The following is an 18,388-nucleotide window of genomic DNA, read 5'->3' on the forward strand; positions in this document are numbered from 1 at the left end:
TGTGTGTGTGTGTGTGTGTGTGTGTGTGTGTGTGTGTGTGTGTGTGTGTGTGTGTGTGTGTGTGACAGTGAGATCAAGTAGCGTTGAAAGTTAACATTAATATTGTATTTGGATTCTGTTATAATCTGAAAATAAACATGTGGCCATAAATATGTCAGTGAGAAGAGATCAGTTGAAAGAATTGATTTATTGACGGACATAGTTGGAGTGATATATTCTTTGGCGTTTAGATTCTGGAGATCCCAGATCAGGGATGTCAGCCCACTTTAATCTTAAGTGGACCAGAGCAGTGAAACACCCTTTTTCTGTCACTGTACAGAAGTTCAGCTACACCTTTAATCCCACAGATGTGTTGATATAAAAAAAGAAGCACAGTTTCAACTATTTTCTTTTCTGTCTTTTTAATTATTTATATGTTAGTTAATTATGTTGGTGTGGTATAAATGGCCATGAGGGTAGAAAAAGCTGTAAAAATTCAAAAAATATGGGTAAAAGTGCAAAGTTTTGTACTCCTTTATGTTTTTCAAAGCAGTCCACAAGGCCGGATTAGACTGTTTGTCAGGACAAACTGGCCCTTAGGCTTTAAAGCCCTGCTAGGATGCAGGTGATAGCAGAGAAGAAGCAGGTGGAGACCCAGGATTCAAAACTGGGCAGCATTAGATGGGAAGGAGGCGAATTGCACAAATGAATGTCTGAAAAGGCAGCGTCACAGATGAGTTCTTAGATTTCAGGCACGTGGAACAGAGACTGATTAGCTGATTGAAGGCAGGAAAATTGATCCAGCCAGAGAGATGACAGAACCCAGTGTAACAGTGTGGGAAAGTGGAAGTGATGTAAAGAATAAACTAGCAGCACAAGTGCCCCAGAATGCAGGCGGTTGGATGAGTGAATACCAGTCTGCCTTAATGAGCTTGCACATAAGCTACATTATTATAACATTATGAATCTCAAGCAAGTTTTGTTTGTTTGTCATTCTGTCAGTGAAACCAGACCAGCATCTTTTATCTAAATGTTTTCCATTGGTGTTTCTTTAGCCGGCAGCATGGTATGAAACTGGTTGGTTGAGTTGTTTAGTGAAAGCGATCCGCCCTTCTCTAGTATTTTTATCATGTTTAAAGGCTGCTGTACACGTTGTTGAGCTGGCTCTGTGCCACAGATGAAGTTGATGTTGAATCGATTCATAATTCAACACCCTTTTATAAAAATAATTGGAAAACAGTGAGCAGTGATTACTGAGTCTTGTAAAAGTAAAGTACTAAAGACATCACCAATTTGGTGATGTTGACACAGCTTAATTTCTGGACATCTATGGATTGATTTCGTTGCCTGTGTGCATTGGACGGGTTGTTACCGACATCTATTGAAAATTTCATGTCAAGAGCACTTTTAGTGGTCTAATTGGTGACGCGTTCATTACTTATTTTCCCCACAGTATATGTAGAATATGCTTCATTAATGTGCCTTTGTTCTGCATTCTTCCAGAGCACCAGGCTGCCCTCTTGCAGCTGAAGAGAGAGTGCAAGGAAGAGCTGGAAAAGATGCATGTAAGTTTTCTCATGACTGCAGTAAACCAGACACAGGGAAAAATGAGCAAAAAGGGTCAAGGGACAAAAAAGAACTAAACTAATACTGATGCAGGCAACAGAGACAGTGTGGTCTTACATCTGAGTCATGACAGGCGCACACAGTTAGGGAATTAAATTTCAGTGTGGTTCGAGCTTTAGCTGTACATTTGTGCAAGATATATAAATGAATCACAAGTTCAGCTGTAGGAATTTGGGTTCTCATAGCAGATGACGGTTATGACCACAAGATGGCACTAAGTAAGCATGAAATACTCAGCTGGAGGAGCTTCAGTATGCAAACTAAAAGGCTGGAACCTTTGAGCTATTCAGGTGATGAACTAACATCAAGCCTGTCAAACTTCGATGGACAAACGTATGTTCATATGATATATGAAATGTAACTGGAATTGTACGATCCTGACATTATGCAGAGAACAGAGATCTCAGATGGTGGGAAAAATGAAGCAATTATAAATGAACAAACCAATTTAAAAGCGCTTGCTATACTATAAGTCTCGAGGCAAACTTGGGTTACTTAATGTGTACTATTACAACTTCCAGCTGTTCAGTCCTTTCACACACACGAGCACACACAGATGGCTCCCATCAAATGTCCCTTAAATTTTTTAGTTTATCATTTTTCAAAAACGGTGATTTGGAAGAATTTGAAATATGTTTTATCTGCCTATTTAAACAAATTTGCTCTTAGAAAAATGAAAGAGACAGACTAAAGTTCTGGCTGTGTTATAGAATTTGTGCCACTGATGATAATTTGCTCTCTGGGCCACTCCCACGAAAAAGTCTGACTTTTTTCTCCTGAATTTCTGGTGAAAGCCATTAATTTTGTTGTAATCTTTCAAATCCACTGCTGACACAGAGAAACATGTACCGTAGTGGAACCACAGCAAAGGCTGGGCTAATTCTATTTCTAAACTGACATGAGTTAATAAGGAACATGTGTAAGATTTATTGCAAAACAGTTTATCTTTAAAATCAGTGCTTTGCTTTGTTTGGTTCTCCTTGTTTGAAATGTCAAATAAAAATTGGACTTTGGGGATTTTACTGTAAGAATTGGAAACTAACCTGAGGGAAACATTTAATTGGAATAAAGCTAAAAACAAAGATGAAGAGATATAATACCCTCTTTAAATAAAGAAGCGTGTACTTGGAAGAATAAGTAGGCACTCTAGTCCAAATTCATCTGGGGGAAAACGCCGTCTACCGCCTGATACGGTTCTGTTGGATGGTGGGAAATGACTAAAGTTGCTGATACTCTGGATTTGTTCTCATGGCAATTTTCTTCTTACAGTCAGAGTTTGAGTTTAAGATGTTCCAGCTGCGTGGTGAGCACGCGGTCTCCATATCACACCTGGAGGGAGTCATTGCCAGTTTGGAAGGAGACAAGCCGTACAACACAGGACGGGAACGCCGTGAGGTCCGCGATGTTGCTGTGTTCACCGGAGATGACCCCATAACCAAGACCTGCCGCACTGTGGGTATCCAGACGGACCGGGAGACGTTCATTAAGAGCCCCGAGGGTGATGGAGGCGGGCTCGCTCAAAGCCCCAGTCAGAACCTACCGAAAAAACTCAACTTGGACTCGATCGGACTGAATCTAAAGGCTGAAATGGACCAAGGGCCTTCTGCACCACCGCCGCCGCCACCTCCTCCTCCTCCTCTACCAGGTTTCTCAGGGCCACCAGTACCCCCTCCTCCTCCTCCTTTGCCGGGCAACACTGGAGCCCCGCCGCCGCCTCCTCCACCACCTCCTCCTCCCCCTGGGGGTGGCCCACCGCCCCCACCTCCTCCACCACCTCCCCCTCCCGGCTTACCTGGCAGTGGCCCACCTCCTCCTCCCCCTCCTCCAGGAATGGGCCCCCCGCCTCCTCCACCTATGGGGGGATTCGGTCTCGGCCAGAAAGCAGACATGGCCCCACGGAAACCTGCCGTCGAGCCTGCGTGTCCCATGAAGCCTCTGTACTGGACCCGGATCCAGATACAGGACAACAAGTACGTATAAGACAGGATCCACTCCACTGGGGCTCCACTGGACTTCAGTTTACAGCTTAGGGTTTTTTTATAGATCTGCAAACTCTAACAAGTGAAAGTGAAGCAAAAAAAATGCCAAACTAGGTTTGATGTCATTGAAAATCTGTGGTGCACTTACAGGGTTTGTCCACCACACCACACTACAGAATTTACTGCCTCTTAAAATGTCCCACACTGTGTGTCATGGTCCCCAAAAAATCTATAACCATAGATTTAGCCATTATATTGTAAATTGTGGGGGGTATTTTGTTTTTTTTATGTTAAACTTTAAGCTAATACTTCAAAATCAAACTTCAGTATGATGATTTTAAAGATGCAAATGCTTTTGCTGTTTCCTTTGTTACTGATGTAAACATGCTACTGTTAAGGACTGCATGGGTTAGATCAGGGCTGCCCAATCCCGGTCCTCGAGAGCTACCGTCCTGCAGCTTTTAGATGCATCCTTGTTCCCACACACCCGAATCAAATGAATGGCTTGTTATCAGGCCTTTGCCAAACACGATGGCATGCTGAAGAGGTAATCAAACCATTTGATTCAGCTGTGTTGGAGTAGGGATGCATCTAAAAGCTGCAGGATAGTAGCTCTCGAGGACTGGGTTTGGGCAGCCCTGGGTTAGATACACAAATATCCTGCAGTCAAAGGAGTGGCCCTGTCATCCCAGTGCAAATGAAGCTGTAGGCATTATTGGCTCTGGGCTAATGGGGTCTCAGTCTAAGGCTTGAATGCTCCTATTCAAAGAGATTTCAGCGATATGGTTGCTGCACCGCACTCCCTCATCTAGAGGCCCTATTGAGATGCTCTGTAATAGTAAGTGGATTATCCAGACCATTTACTGTGGCTGTGGTTGTTGCCTTTGAGTGCCAGCCTTTCAGCTTTATGGCCTTGTATTTCCATGGCTGGATTAGTGGGGAGAAGCTGAGCTGCGGTTTGTGTTCTCTCGCCGGTTGTGGCCAGCGCTCGAGGACTAAGTGTCTGCACTGCAGTAGTTTCGTGTCAGCTATAAATTTAACTATAAAGGGCCAAGTTAAGGGGCATTAAATGGGTCAGATGTTTAACTGTAGCTGGATCAGCTGTGTGATCTGTGTTAATGGTGTGAAGGTCTGAGTTATGAGGTTGGGGGGGGCTGTAGGGGGGGATGCAGTGTGAGGTTTGAAATGGTGCCCAGTGTCTGAATGTAACCTGAGATGTGGAGTACAGTGGGCAGCGTGTACGACGGGGGGGATTTAAAGAATTCACTTATAGCCGTAGTCCAATTAGAAAGTTGTCTTGTGGTTTTTTTTTCTTTTTGCTAGGAGGGGGAGTCGGGTCTGAGTTTCTTTAGTAAGCTACGTTCCTGCATCAGAGCCATCAATGTTTGTTGGACTCGAGGTGGGAGAGAACAAAATCCAAGGATTTGTTTGTTTGTTTTTAAGGCGGTATCATTATAAAGCCTCTCGGCTGCCCTAGATAAATATGCTCACCTCTGCAAATGCATGCTTTGGAGACGCAGCTGAACTTGCTTGACCCTAATCTAGTCACTGTTGAAAGGCAGTTGATTGCTCTGGTATTTAAGCCACGATAAGCCTCCAAGCACTTGCACCCAGTGCGGTTACGTCCAGGCTCTCTCAGGTGGCCTGCCGGCTGTAATATCGTTCGATGGTGACCTGCAAGAAGAACTGTGACGTGTGAGGAGATAATTTCGGGTGGGAGGAGCCTGCTGATTGTGGCGTTAATGTCATTTTGATGACCAGACGTGATGGGGGTGGGGGGGAAGCAGAGTGAGGCAGGTTGAGTTGAATTAAACAGTAGATGTGTTTTTAACAGCAAACTGCTGAACGCCCTCTTGACTCTTGGACACCTCTCGTTCTCACTTTGCGCCTCCGTTTGTTTCTTTTTCCACGTTACTCGGCAACTTCTGCAACACAGCATTTTGTCCTTTGCCTGGAAATGGTGGTTTATTACAGAGACAGGCTTGTCTTTAAACTTTTATTTCTATCACCCAGGTTATAAACGGCGCTCTTAAAAGTCAAGATTGCGACCGTGGCTGCCAGCTTTTTGTCCAAACAGCAAAATGGACAACATCAAATGAGCTTCCAAACATGGAAAACACTCAATTTTGTTTGATTCAAGTAGCCTCCATGTTGCTAGCCGTTCTATGAGCCGCCTTGACTGTGATCGAATGTTTTACACGCTATAACCTCAGTTTTTCATGGTCTGTTTATATTTTAAAACTTTATGATCAGTTTTTTTTGTTTGTTTTTTGTAGCAACAACACTTTATGGTGTTCTCTGGAGGAGCCAAACATCGTCAACGCCAAAGAGTTTGAGGACCTTTTTTCTAAGGCCACGCTGCAACCGAAGAAGAAGCCGCTGTCGGACACGTATGAGAAGAAAGCCAAAACTAAGAAGGTAGCATCATTTGGCTCCACTCACTCCCCGGCTTGGGTTGTATTGACTTTGGGCGCTGTGTTGAAAGCTTAATTCATCACTTTATTCTTTTGCACATGGTTATCTTGCACGTTTTGCCAGCTGAGGGCAGGCTTTTTCTTTCATTTTTTTCATCTAGCTTTGTTTAATAGAGGCTTTCTGTCTGCCGTCATCTTCACTCGTAAATCCAAGGAAGAAATAACAAAAGGAGGAAAAAAAATTGATTGCGAGCCTCATCAAGCCCTCCTCCAGATTGTTGTCTGTAGTTGCCAGGTCCTACACTGGCTGTCAAGTTCACTCCCTTATGTGTGTGTTGGTGTGTGCTTCCCCCCCCCCCCTATGATCGAGTTCTGCAGTGTGGTGTAACCAGGGCTTCAGGATTATGCCTTTTCCCTTTTGTGCAAGGTTAATTTTTCAAATCAAGAACAAAACATCGACACAGATGTGCTTTCTGCCCAATTGATCCGCTATTCCCTCTACCCCACCAAAGACTCCTCGATGCCGTCGTGTTAAATCCTGCAACTCTGCACCTCTCTCTCTCTCGCAGCCAGCGCTGCGTCAGCGTCCCGGCCTCCTCGCGGTCCCTGCCAAGGCGTCCGAGCAGTTAAAAATCAGCCGCTGCCCCAGACTTTAACCTCTAAATCCATACGCGTCCCCTTTTCTGATCAATTTGTTAAGGCTCCACTCGGCTCCAGAGGGCCAGAACGTGTATATGTGTGTCCATCCCAAGATCTCCCGATTCAGTCGGGTCACTCAGACTGTCCAACATTTGATCCAACACAGACATCCAGACGCAGATCTCGCCAACTGTCTCTTGTCTGGGCTTGCATCATTCTAAAGGAGGTTTGACCCCCATTAATAACAACATGTTGAAGCAAATTCATAACAATCAAAAAAATCCCATGTCCAACATAACACTTGTCCCCTCCCCCCGGTATTTGAAAGAAGGACCTTTGTGCTACACCGGCTGGGTTTGTTATCTGTGTTTAGACTTTTTGTTCTCAGTACTGTGGTTTTATTTAATTTTACTTTATGCAGTTATTTCTGGGGTTAAAGAGGAAAGGGGGAATTGTTTCCGGCTGCCTTGACGTTCAGCTCACTGGAAAGGTCATCAGAATAATAGAAACTTGTTTACTTAATAATTTTCTATCCCTGAAAGTTTATACTCGGAGTGACTGGAGGGGAAATAATTTGCGAGGGAGATCATCTAAATAATAACCAGCAGATGATGGTTTCCAAGAAGTTCAGCTGGTTAAAGTACAGGAAAGAAAGGAAAGCGGGCCACATCTTTTTGGGAAGCTGGGGAGTAAGGGAAAACAGTATAACAGAAGATTAGCTGCTTCTGAGCGGAAGGAGGAAAGAAAATGGATAAGGATATCTTAGATGGTGCAAAAGAGAACGCTACAGGCCCCCCAGCAACTGCAGAGTATAAAAGTACACGTTGTTTACTTGTTGTCTGAAGTCCTGCAGTACTGAAACAGAGGCAGGCTCACAACCTCCAGGATATTTGGATGACATTGTAGCATTAGTCATGTTACATTAAGTGATACATGTGATTCACAGGCAAGTATTTTTGGCTCATGAGTTGCATCTGCTTAGACTTCTATGAGAGGATGTCACACTGTTTAAATTCCTTCGGGGTGCAAAGGAATAGGGCTTCCACAATTTTCATTGCGTCATCTTTCCACCTAGTTTTGTGAGCGCACCGTCATAGTCCTGGTTGCAAGCGGTTTGATTTTATCAGTTATTCTGAAGCTTAATAAATGTGTTTTTTAGATGGCAGGAAGTGGCTAAATATTCTATGCAAATGTTAGACTGTAGTGATGCGTTTGAATCACAGAACAGAAATAAAGTATTCGAATAACTTGCTAAGAAAAGTAGAATTCATATGAGAAGCTAAGCTACTACTTGACCTGCTGTGCAAAAGTCTTGAGCCATTATTCAGTTATCGGGGGGAAATGGGTGCAGCAATTATTAAACTGTGCAAACATGCATGGAAATTCAATTTATAAGGCAAAAACAGTTTATACTTTAAAGTCAATATTTTTGGTGTGACCACCTTTATTCTTTAACAGAGGCTGAACTCTTCCAGCTTTCTTATCATTTCTGTAAGTAGTCTTCAGGAGTAGTTCTCCAGGCTTCTTGAAGGACATTCAGGGCTCTTCTGTGGATGTTGGCTGCCTTTTGTTCCGTTCTGTCAACATGATCCCACCCTGCTTCAGTAACGTTGAGATCCACTGGCTAAAATTCAGCCCCAAATCCTGACAGAGCCTCAACTGTGTTTTACAGATGGCTTTAGATACTCACTGTTGTAACGCTGTTACTGTATCGACAGAGATTTGAACCAGAATTTTCAAATATGGATTCATCACTCCATGAAACCTGTTGTCAGTGCTTTTGAGTCGAGCACTTCTTCTTTTATCCTCCACTTGTCCAATTTCTTTTCTTTTCTTCACAATTCACACCAATTGGAATCACTGTTGATGCATAAATACTATTTTATGGCTCTCAAACTGTATTTTCATTGGCATTTTTTTAAATATTCCCTAAAATACAAGCGAAAAGTGTCTGAAGATTCAATTTAAAGTTCTTTCTTTGCCAAATTGTCTGTTATGTGCAGACACAACATTGTTTTTTATGCTTGAAGGATTCATAAGTCAGTGTTGAGTGGCTTCACAGCCACAGCTAAGAAACGTTTTGAAAGGCCTTGAAGAAGCCAGGACGAAATATTCTGCAGGGCTGCTTTCAAAAACAGTGTCTGGCTCCTTAGACGTAAAATATAAAGAGGTTTTCACTGTACTGTATTTCCCATAACTGACCTGTTCTTTCTTCATCTACTTGTTTCAACTTGTAATAGTTGTTTCTTAATAAAATAAGTAAAATAAACGGACTTCTGTAGAAGAGATCAAGAAACTTCATGCGCAGTGGGACATGCTTCCCTTTTTTGATTGTCTGTCTTCCTGTAAGCTTCTGGCAGCGCTGCACCTTCACCTCCCTCTAAGTTGTAGGAGGTTTGTTAATAAATCTGTCTTGTTCTGTAGTTTTCGCAAAAATCATTCTCCCCATGTGGTTCTTTAAACGCACTCGGAAGCTTTATAAATGTCTGCCCAGAACAGAGATTTAAGCACGACTGTTGAAAAGACTCTTTGATTCTGGAGGTTCTGATTGGACAGGGATGTAGGTGATAGCTTCTCAGTTTGGCGTGACGTCTTCCTCTGCGCAATACCGGCTGACACACATGTGGGCTACCTGCCTCCCGTCTGTCAGCACACTCATTTTCAGTCAACGTTGCCAGCGAATCTGGTTCCGTATCTGTATTAAGGAGTCTTTGTTTGTCTCTATTTGTGTGTTTCTGCGTATGCTTTTATTTGCGCGTCTGCGTGTGCCCGCTTGCTTGAACACACCTGTGTGGTGACGGCACGTCCCCCGCAAGTCATTATGCACTTGCTCAGAAAGTGTTGCCAGAACATGCTAACACCACAGCCCCAGGGGCTGTGGACGGCGAGAGGAGATGAGTGGGTGGGAAAGGAATGTGTGTGTACATTATGCATATGAGCCACTTCCCCGTTTTCCAGCAACTGCACACGCCAAAAGTTGAAACTCGGGGGATGCAGGCGATGCCTACATGAGTGAGTTAATCTTTATCATGTGTGCCATAGAAAAATCAAAGCTCTTGTTTACTCTGGAGCTCGTCTCTCTGCGCCGATTAGCATATCAAAGCTGAGGAGACGACGTAGAGGGGAGCTCTCTCACCGGGGAAGACGGGACCGGGGGTATAATTGCACGCATGTGGCTTCACCCCGATGGCTGGTGGATGCGATAAAGTATGGGCACCTATGTGAGCGGGGGAGCAGGCGATGGGCACGTCGGTGCATTTTTGAGGATCGAGGAGGGGAGGGAGGGATGATGATGAGGGAATATTCCAGTTAAATATGCCGGCGTGTGCGTGTACAAATATGCACATTAGTAAACACAAAAACTGAGGTCTCTTTTATGCACATAAATCGGAGCTTTATCAAGTTTATACATGGCAAGTTAACAAACAGCAGCTTTACGGGTTTATGGGAATAACTTATGAGCAATCGTACTACGTTTATTAAAGACATATTTGAAGTCGTGGCTATGACGTGGGAGAGTGGGCGTAAGATTAACACTTCTGGGCGAGACTGGGGTTGCTGAGTGTATTGCAATTGGTTATTGATGGGAAGTCTCGAACCAGTTGTTATTGTAACATTTGCCTGGGTGATTTCAGACAGATAGTCAGAGAGACATCACTGCGGAGCAGGCCGCTCGCTCAGACGTGGCTGTGTAAACTATCCGTTCGGCTCGGATTCTGCATCACCCAGGCCGCATCGCCTAACACCGGCCACCTGCTTCAGCTCAAGGCTCTGACATCCCAGTGTCTCCTTCCATGATTTTGTTTATTTTCTTAGGGGGGAAAAAGCGAGCAGTCTTTCTTCCTCTTTCTCTTGACTCGTCTCCGTTACTCGAGCGTCCTCAGCCATGTCTGGTCAGTTCTCTTGTTCTCCACCGGAGGGAGCCATTAGCTATTGGTGTCTACCTGTCTCAGCATCAGCATCTCCCGGCTCTCTCCACCTACCCTGAGCTGTTTGCGTGTCTCGAGGCAAGCATCCAGCATCACTTGTCTTTTCTCATTAACTTAGCTGTTTAGGCTAATTGGCGACTTCTGCAAAGGTTCCTGCGCCGCTTTTAGTGCGGCCCATCCAGAGTGGTTAATTAGAGGTGTTGGGAAAGCCTGGTACTCAGCTGTCTCATAGTCCCCAGTGTAGGAGATCCCTAGTGATCCAGGTAATAGAGCTGGAAGCAGCATGGCACCCACTAACGCCCTGTAATGCAATACCAACTTCTAAGGCTTCTGCTCTCCAGCTCCCACTGGACAGCCCAGTAGCCGACAACACCATAATACCTAATGAAGAAGCCTGACACATTAACTTTTAGAGCGCGGCTTTACCTTGCCAAAACGTTCTCTGGTTTTATGGCTAATTCAGTCATAAGTAATTGTGACCATGTGTAGGCACAAATAAAAATCCTGTGAATTTATAGTTTGTTATAAAAGCACTGCTTCTCTTTGCCGTGCTCTTCAAGACTGTCCTTTTATGGTGCCACTTTTTGCCTTTGTACTTTCACTGCGACCTGATATTTTTTGATTATATCTCGCACGTGTTTTCTGGTAAACTTTGGAGGAGGTGCTTTTCCTAACGTTCGCTTTCTCATTAATGTAACTTGACAAAGAGGGTCCCGGCTATGTGTGCGCGCCATATTTCCCGGTAGTTTGCGTCATGATGATGGGTTATCACAATTAGTGCTGATTAGTTCGGTCATTTGGGTCAATCCCGGGTGATTCGCCGACTGCTGGGACTAACTGGGGCTTCGGGCGCTCTGTCTCGCTGGTCGTCCGTCACCTGCCACGGAGGGGAACTGGTGAATTTTAACCCACCCTCTCGCTGCTCGAATGAACTTTTTATTCACTGCCTGTTCCTCAGGTTATTTGATGTCACATTTTGAATAATGAGGGATGATTTGTGTAAAGAGTAAATGTCCTGTTAACCTAAAAAATTGCATTTTTCTATAACCCATATTTCATATTTGAATCCCCCCACCCCACCCCCAACTCTCTCGATACTTTATAATGTCAATTATTTTGTGGTTTGTTTGGTTTTTTCTTTCTCTCCAGATTATCAAGCTGCTGGACGGGAAGCGTTCCCAGGCAGTTGGCATCCTGATATCAAGCCTGCATCTAGAGATGAAGGACATTCAGCAAGGTGAAAAAATCTTTTCCAGCGTCATCTAGAAGCTTGCAAACACTACGTTATTTTCCTGCCTTTCACAGAACAAACTCGTATTCCGATTCAGCTGCGATAAACTAAATTTACTCTCCTCTTCACCATTAAAGTGAGCAGGACTCCTGAGGAGATGCAGATGGAGTTATTTTTAGAGATGAGATAGTGAACTCTGCAGCAGAGGATAATTTCCAGTGTCTTGACAGCTACTAATTTGTAACTCCAGACACTTCTGGATTAATTTGTTTCAAGTGGAAAGTGGATGATTTTTCCAGTTACCACTGTGGGAAAGAAAATGCCTCAATTTGTCAAAATGTGAGACGGCCACGTCGCGATGAAAGCAGCCTTTCGCTTTTTCTGACAGGCCTCCTGTGCTGGTTAAAGTCAAATTGCCATCTCCTTCATTTTAAGAGCTGAATAGATTGATTGCATTCTTGACTGTTCTGTGGAAAATGCACGCATACATGTGCATGTCTAAAGTCCCTGCATGGGTGAGTAAACGCATAGTATGTGTGTTGGGGACATCATAGGTGGGCCAGGAATTAGTCCGGCCCTGGGACTGTGGCGGAGAATGGCTGCCGCCTGCTTGTCTGAGCATGCGGCCAGCAGATCTGTTTATTGTAGCCAGTGACGGTTTCCACAAGCCTAATGGGACTGACACCCCACTAATGATCTAAGCATGTACAAAACCACGTTCCATAGTTAGCAGACACTGCGCTACCACATAAAACCAACTCAAAACACAAGCCAGAAAAGCGGATACACCAGGACAACCATCCTGTTTCGATTTCTTTTTTTCTCCCCCCTTTCAGTTCAGTTTCTCTTCTGTTCCAGTGTCAGTTTGATAAAAAAAGGCCGGCTCACACCCAGCGTGAGGCTGCTTCCTTGTGCTTTAATGGGAGGTGTATGCGAAATGGACAATTTGAATTTGACAATGAAGGACAGCACCTTAATAAGCACTTCTGAGGGCGCTAGTCCCTTGCTTCGCCTGCTTGCCTCCCCTTTGTTGCCAAATTAAAAGGACATGGTACATGTAATGTAATTACAGCTACTAGGGAGGGAGAGAGTGGGAAGCAGGGAACTAGAGAAGGCAGCGCTCGGGTTAAGAGCAAGGGGGGGGGGGGGGGCAGAATGCACCCGTGGAAGTGACTGGGCGACCTCAAGGGCCACCATGGTTCAAGGGCAAAGGGAGGCCCCCCCCCCACACACACACACATACACGAGTGAAAAGTGGAAGGAGAGGGTGTGAAGCCGTTGGCAGGCACGCTTTGATCTGTCGGTGTGGAGAGATATCCGGCTCCCCTCGGGTCACAGTGCTCCTGTGCACACTGAAGCAGGCCCCCCTTTGGCGGGTGATTGACGGCTGCGTGGCTGAGGGACTGAATAATCCACTCTAATAAGATGTAGGAAATGGACCTCCAGCGTTTTCTCTGATCCAGACGCCGGGACCACATTGACAGCTTCTCTGCAACAGAACAGCTGGGAACCAGAACGCAAATTGTTACCTTGTTAGGTGGAAGTAGTCGTTGGCCAAAATTGTTGACATTACCTGTGCAAGTTTAATACACGAGACATTCAACTGATAAAAAAAAGAGAAAGAAATCTGTTCTAAAGACATTTTTGCAACCCTTTTGGTGTTTTTTTTTGTTTTTCTTTTAATGTGTTTTGATAGTCACAAGTGCCTTTTTAGTTCCATTGGTTTCAGTATAATTAAGACAAGGACATAGCAGCAGATTCTCCTGCACTGAGCAGCTCACACCAAAATAATCAGGATGAATAAGCAGCCGTGTAGTCCAGCAGAAACACATGTAAACTAGATTTTATGATGTTTCTTCTTTTGGGTCAAATAAGTGTCATAAGTTTTGTAAATTTCAGCAGGTTTAGCTGATGTGGTATGTTGTGTAGTTTATGATGGCAAATGTTTGCAAACTTTAGCTTAAATTTGCAGCATAAATTGCTGATATTAGTTTTCGACTGATTGACGCGTGTCCTCTGTGGCCACGGCAACTGAGTAGCGCATTTCAGAGGAGCAGGTCGTGCACAGACCTTCTCGGCTGACAGCGACCAGACAACCATGAGCTGATCCAAAAGCAGTGTTGACCGTACCCACTTCTACGTGCATCACTAAGCTACAAACCTACGACACGGTCTCTTTCTCTTTCTGTGATCGTTTCATTTTGCCTTCTGTTTACACACTCGAACGTACAAAAATCTTTTAAACGATTGCCTGTTGCATTCACTTCCTATCTGCTCCGGCATCCTTTGTTTTTCCTTAGTGCACCATCTACTGCCCACCTCAAACTCATTAGTTGGCTGTTGGTGGTTCTAGCTGTGAGCTCTGAGGTTAAGCAGTTTCAGGATTTCCTTTCTTTGCCGTGCTGAGGGGCTTCGTCCCCCAGTTCGCTTGTCCACGACAAGAGGGGGAAAAGGAGCTTCGGCGTACACTCAGCATCTGCGGTCTCAGACTCAAGTGTGCTCAGCCTGGCCACACTCCCAGCTTTACTACCTCGAGCTAATATTGTAAATTAGGTGTATAATTCAGTTAAATGGCAACTGAGTTATGCACTTCACTTGTTTTTTTTGTTTTTTTTAATGTCATTCTTTGTTTTACTGGTTTGGGAAATCTTTTTCTGTCAAATATGAATATAGGCTCTACAAAGCTGCCACAAATGTAATGTTCCATTATTCAGCCTGTAAGTAAATTAAAGGGCTGTTGTGGGTCTGTTCTTTATAACACCGACTGCTTCTGTTATCTTTTCCAGCTGTTCTTAATGTGGACAATTCTGTGGTGGATTTGGAGACAATTGAGGCTTTATATGAAAACGTAAGTAGCGTGTGTGTGACATTTAAATGTCTACACAAAAGTTTCTAAAGTTTTCACAAGTTTAAAATAAAACTAGATAACACCTACAGCGGGGGAAATTATCATTCGACTCCCTGCTGAATTTGTACGTTTTCTCTAATTTTTTTTCCGTTAGCTTCATTTTAATGGCGAGATACAGAATATCAATATTTCCCCCACTATAGATGGTGTTACCGAAGCAAATAAGGTTTCTATACAGATGCATCTTAAAATCTTCTCTAACAAAAAGTTGAATCGCGTATATTTCATCACAGTATTGAGCCACATCTTTGTAATGACCTTTGCATTGTGTCTCTCCATAGAGGGCCACCAGTGACGAGATGGAAAAGATAACGAGACATTATGAGACATCCAAAGAAGATGAAGTGAAACTGCTGGACAAACCTGAACAGTAAGATTTTGTTTTTAATCAGGTCTCACCAATTTGATTATGTGTGAAAGGATATAGAGATATAGAGCTATGGATCTCTATCTCAGGGCTTCGTCATTAGTTTCTACACAAAGTGTGCATTTTTGCATAGCCTTTGCGTACGTGCAAAAATGTGCATTAATGGACACTGCTTCAGTAGTTTTTGTCAGGGTTAAGCAGTCCAGCCAGTTAACGAGGCCTGGATCCAGCGGTGCCATTCAGCCTGGCCTTCCTATTTCCATGTTTGACCAGAGCTGTCACTATAGCCTCCTGAGTCATCCCTACTCAGTGTCTACCTCCATCAGCAGGGTCTAATCACACAGGATGTTACCACTCCACTCCGCTCCCCTCCGACACGGCACTGTTTACATAAGTCGTCCCGCATCAGGCCAGAGCTACCTTTGATCAGTCTCCGTGCGCCGCTCGCCGCTTTCCTCCACCCGACCCCGCGGACCTTTCAAACCCAGCCGAGCAGCGCGGCTCATGACTAGCAGCTGCCTGCCTGCGAACAGCAACGTTGACTCAGTCAGCCTGCGTGGGGAAGCTGGGCCTGCCAAGGACCCAAAATAGTTCTTCCTGTTAGACGTTTTGTTTAATTCTGTCATAACACATCACATCCCATACTCTTCCACCTCCTCATCCTCTCTCTGCCCCTCCTCCCCTTTTGTTTTTCAGGTTTCTCTATGAACTCTCTCAAATTCCGGACTTTGCGAGCCGAGCCCGATGCATCATCTTCCAGTCGGTATTCCTCGACACCGTCTCTTCTATACGTCGCAAGGTGGAGATCATCTCCAACGTCAGCAAAGTAAGAACGTCACGACAACAAACTGCTTAAAAAGTGTCCGCCTACAAGAACAAACCCCAAACAAACTGTGTTTGTCAATGTCAGGAGTTGCTTGATTGCAACAGTTTGCGGGATATAATAGGTCTCGTTCTGGCCTTTGGGAACTATATGAATGGAGGGAACAGGACGAGAGGGCAGGCTGATGGCTTTGGGCTGGAGATCCTCCCCAAGCTAAAGGACGTCAAGAGCCGGGTAAAACCGTTAAAGGCTCTAAAGTCTTATAAAAGTAGTGTAATATCCTAGTGAGCTGATTCATGCCCTTTATCTTAATTGTCTGTTTTGCTGTTTTCTTTCTTCAGGACAATCGCATGAACTTGGTGGATTACGTGGTTTTATACTACTTGCGTAATTTTGATGAGGTAAATTAATCATTTTTAAAAAAATAAAGTTTAACAGCTTTTAAATGTCTCCTAAGTAACACGTTGCTTCATTATTGCAGCATGCTGGTACTGAAAAGAGTGTGTTCCCTCTGCCAGAGCCACAGAACGTCTTCCAGGCTTCTCAGGTTAAGTTTGATGACCTCGCCAAAGACCTCCGAAAACTCAAGAAAGATCTGACCGGTACGACGTGCCCCACTCGTATAAGCGGGTTCATTTCTACCACATTGAATTTGTTGCTTAGGTTCTCTTTGTTCCCCAGTAAATCAGTCAGCGTAATTGTATACATTACCATCTTTCACCAGAGCAGTTTAAATGTAAATGCACATCCCGTGGACTCTCCCCTCCCTCTGCAGGGCGGTTTCTGGGTTTATTCAGGACCTCGAATGGCCCGAGGGAGCCTTTCCCAATTCCCAGACATTGTATCTTAACAACCGTGTCATCATAACGCGACGGGCTTTCCTGTTACAGGACTAGTGGCAAGACATTTGGCATCTTTATATCTTTGTCTGTGCAGCATTTAAAGCTAGAGTAAAACCCAAAGAACAAATTCCAGGTCACTGAGGATACATCAGAGGGACAATAGGGGGATTAAAAATTAAATACACTTTTGATGTTCTGTGCTGGTAGTGTCCTGGGCGCCGAGCCACTCAGTAACCCAGCCAAGCAGCCAGTTAGTCTTGGCCAGGGCCACACGGAGGTTAAAGGCGATGCCCCCCGGTGCCCCTTGTGTCTGTCGTTATTTAAATCAACCAATAATACGGCATATGAAAGCAATTAGATATGCTCCACAGCTCTCCCCTGCGTCTTTCAGATTGCTGTTAAAGCCCTCTCCTCTCTGACCCGAGGGAAAAATACAAAGAGTCTACTAAAGTACCCAGACCCACCTCAAGCTGTCACTCATTTATTAGGAAAAATGGAAGACCTGAAGACAATAAATGCAACACGAGGGCCTTCGTATTTGATCTCTGCTGCAACGCAGTCTGGCACAGTAGTCCTTAGGGGTATTTGCATCACAGGGCAAGCTCTGGGTTCTGGATATTTGCTGAGCTCCACCTATGACTCCCACCATTTTAATCCTCTCCAGCCGCCAGGAATAAATATTTATGCCAGGCTATTATAAACCAGCCAAAAGAAAGCAACTGGTCTTAATTATAAAGCTAACACAGATCACTTCCATCCACATCGAGAGCACTGCCTGACACTGAGAAGCTAACATCGGATCACGCTTTGGTTTACTCGCACTGTTTGACTTTGGCGAGCAGAGCAGCCCACCCCTCACCTGATCCCGAGGTGGTGACTGCAGTGGTCGCCGGTGTCTTGCCCTGCAGCCTTGGGTCAGAGGTGAGGAGTTGTGATGCTGAGAGTGAGAACTTCATCCCTGCTGAGCTTAGTCCACCTCCGTGGGCCATGGGCACATTTAGGATACTGTATGTTTCTGAGCTTTGAGCTGAGTTGCTCCGGAGAGGGCTTGCCGTCCACTTGGCTGCCCTCTTCTTCACTGGCTTGTGCAGAAACATGATCCTCTTTTGATGGGGCTTCCTGTTTGGGAAGAGGGTGATGACCTTTTCTGTGCTGCTCTCAGAGGGAGAGGGATGAGTGAGAGGCCATAAGGACCTAAACCTACTGTAGGACTCGGAGCTCCCAGTGAGACAAACCATGCTGTGGTTAATTTGTGCGTCAGTCTTTAGAACTCGGCACTAAAGATTAAGTTTATCATTAAAATTTGGCACAACTCAAAGTTCTGAAGTCTTCTCAGAATTCCTTTTCCCTTCTCGACCAGCGGCTACCTACTAAAAGATCTCTTTAACGGCCACATAATTGAACCAGACAGATGGGAAGGGATGCAACCAAATGAAATGGGATCAAATAAAAAGAAACAGTCAGAGCTCATTTGCTGCTCAGGGGAGTTTAGTGTTTCACAGAAGTCCCGGCCTAGGTTAGGTATTCATCACTGTGGCAAATCAGACAGTGTCCCGATTTTAAATGGCCTTTTAATGTCAGGTTCAGGCTGGGCCTTTAGCCTGAGGCCTGTTTTACGATGGAGCCTCAGCTTGGAACAGAATGAGTGAAT

General features: G+C 44.6%; 1 protein-coding gene across 2 annotated transcripts in view; it reads left to right on the forward strand.

Moving 5' to 3' along the window:
• The window catches only part of LOC102312775 (formin-1), a 50,783-nt gene that overhangs the window by 14,830 nt on the left and 17,565 nt on the right, over positions 1-18,388 (forward strand). For both annotated transcript variants that reach the window (XM_005916903.3, XM_005916904.3), the window contains 10 exons: positions 1,483-1,544; positions 2,875-3,575; positions 5,861-6,002; positions 11,716-11,803; positions 14,584-14,645; positions 14,987-15,075; positions 15,769-15,898; positions 15,983-16,129; positions 16,237-16,296; positions 16,377-16,497. In XM_005916903.3, coding sequence (XP_005916965.1) covers positions 1,483-1,544; positions 2,875-3,575; positions 5,861-6,002; positions 11,716-11,803; positions 14,584-14,645; positions 14,987-15,075; positions 15,769-15,898; positions 15,983-16,129; positions 16,237-16,296; positions 16,377-16,497 — 1,602 coding nt within the window. The remainder of the gene's footprint in view (positions 1-1,482; positions 1,545-2,874; positions 3,576-5,860; positions 6,003-11,715; positions 11,804-14,583; positions 14,646-14,986; positions 15,076-15,768; positions 15,899-15,982; positions 16,130-16,236; positions 16,297-16,376; positions 16,498-18,388) is intronic.

The sequence above is a fragment of the Haplochromis burtoni genome, unplaced genomic scaffold (genome assembly GCF_018398535.1).
Source record: "Haplochromis burtoni strain Fernald_Lab_line unplaced genomic scaffold, NCSU_Asbu1 Contig_16, whole genome shotgun sequence".
Classification (NCBI taxonomy): Eukaryota; Metazoa; Chordata; class Actinopteri; order Cichliformes; family Cichlidae; genus Haplochromis; species Haplochromis burtoni.